This window comes from Nicotiana sylvestris, chromosome 12 (assembly GCF_000393655.2).
Source record: "Nicotiana sylvestris chromosome 12, ASM39365v2, whole genome shotgun sequence".
In the NCBI taxonomy this organism is placed as follows: domain Eukaryota; kingdom Viridiplantae; phylum Streptophyta; class Magnoliopsida; order Solanales; family Solanaceae; genus Nicotiana; species Nicotiana sylvestris.
In genome coordinates this window covers 69,054,941-69,056,927 of record NC_091068.1, presented here as the reverse complement: position 1 = coordinate 69,056,927, position 1,987 = coordinate 69,054,941, and the positions used below count along the sequence as shown (strand labels likewise).

Genomic DNA, 1,987 nt, shown 5'->3' with positions numbered 1-1,987 from the left:
CCCTGATGTGTTTTGGTTGCTTGTCACGAGGATGTGGTACGGTCCCCTGATTTGTTTAGTCCAGAGTAGCTGAGAGTGTATCTTGTTATCGCTATTTTGCTGTTTGCTTGCCTCTCGGTTCCTTCGAAGGAAAAGAGGGCAACGCATCCTCTAGGATGTTTCAGAATTTTCCATCGGACATCCTAGCAGTAGTATCGTTTCAGCATTGATATATTCCAATTTCTTGGAAGTTGTTCGCCTTCAATCATACTGAGCTTGTAGGACCCTTTTTCAATTACCCCGAGGATGCGGTATGGTCCTTCCCAATTTTGGCTTAGCTTTACTTCATTAGGATTACAAGTGTTGAGGGTTACTTTTCTTAGCACCAAGTTTCCGACTCCGAGATGTCAGAGGTTTGTCCCCCTGTTATAGTACCTTTCAATTCTTTGCTTTTGGGCGGCCATTCGGATCAACGAAGCTTCTCACTTTTTATCCAATAGTTTGAGGGTCGTAGTCATGGCATCGTTGTTCGAGCTCTCAGTGGCGTGCCGAGATCTGGCGCTTGGTTCCCCGACCTCCACTAGTATCAAAGCCTCGACACCATATACTAGGGAGAAAGGTGTTTCCCCTGTGCTCGATTTTGGAGTTGTTCGGTACGCCCACAGTACTTCGGGCAATATTTCTCTCCATCTTCCCTTAGCGCATTCCAGCTTCTTTTTTAACTTTTGAACTATGGTTTTGTTTCTGGACTAGGCTTGGCCGTTTGCACACGGGTGGTAGGGTGCCGACAGGATTCTTTTGATTTTGCTATCTGGAACTGTGTTACTTTGCTTCCGATGAACTTTCTCCCATTATCGCATGTTATCTCGGAAGGAATCCCGAATCGGCACATGGTGTGGTCCTAGATGAAATCAATGACTTCTTTTTCTCTTATTTTTTCGAAGGCCTACGCTTCCACCCATTTTGAAAAATAGTCAGTCATAAACAAAATAAATTTAGCTTTACCTGGTGCCGTTGGTAGGAGTCTGACGATGTCTATTCCCCATTTCATGAACGGCCATGGTGACAAGACCGAATGTAGTTGTTTGCCTGGTTGGTGAATCATAGGGGCGAAGCTCTGGCATTTGTCGCACTTTCGGATGAATTCCTTAGTGTCTTCGAATTAAGGAATCGGCACCGGAGTGATTTCCGATGGTCCCCTCGTGGATCTCCCGGAACACATAATCGGTATCTCCCGGCCCTAGGCATATGGCTAGAGGGCCATCAAAGGTTCTCCAGTAAAGAGATTCGCTTTCATCAATTGAAAATCGGGTTGTTCTGGTACGTACCACCCTCTATTCTTTTGGATCCGTGGGTAGTTTCCCATCTTTCAAATAGTCAATATATTTATTTCTCTAGTTCTAAGTCAGGCTAGTGGAGTTAATCTCAGCCTGACCTTCCTCAACCACTGATTTGGATAGCTGAACAACAACCCCGTGGAGTAGGTCATCCTCTTCGACGGATGATCCCAGGTTAGCGAGGGTATCGACTTTGATGTTCTTCTCTCGGGGTATACGAGCTAGGGTCCATTCTTTGAAACGGCGCAATGTGATTTGGATTTTGTCCAAGTATCTCTGCATCCTGTCTTCTCGGACCTCAAAGCTCTTATTTACCTGATTTACTACCAAGAGCGAATCGCATTTTTCCTCGACGATCTCAGCTCCCAAGCTTTTGGCCAATTCTAGACCTGCAATCATAGCCTCATACTCGTCTTTGTTGTTAGTCAACCTTGTAGTTTTTATAGATTGCCTAATCATGCCGCCCGTGGGTGGCCTCAAGACTATACCGAGTCCAGATCCTCTAACGTTCGAGGTTCCATCGGTGAACAAGGTCCACACCCCGGAAGATGTGCCCACTTTAAGCAGGAGTTCATTTTCCACCTCTGGCACAAGGGAGGGCGAGAAGTCGGCCACGAAGTCCGCTAGAATTTGGGACTTGATGGTCATTCGGGGTTGATACTCGATATCAT

General features: G+C 46.1%; 1 protein-coding gene across 1 annotated transcript; it reads right to left on the bottom strand.

Annotated features, from left to right (window-relative positions):
• Positions 1-1,379: 1,379 nt before the first annotated feature.
• Positions 1,380-1,775, bottom strand: LOC138883185 (uncharacterized). The gene has a single exon (XM_070163850.1). The coding sequence runs from the start codon at positions 1,773-1,775 to the stop codon at positions 1,380-1,382; it is 396 nt and encodes a 131-aa protein (XP_070019951.1).
• Positions 1,776-1,987: the final 212 nt, after the last annotated feature.

What these genes read in the sequence shown, in the direction of transcription:
- LOC138883185 (XM_070163850.1), bottom strand. Translation starts at nt 1,775, where the DNA reads ATGATTAGGCAATCTATAAAAACTACAAGGTTGACTAACAACAAAGAC.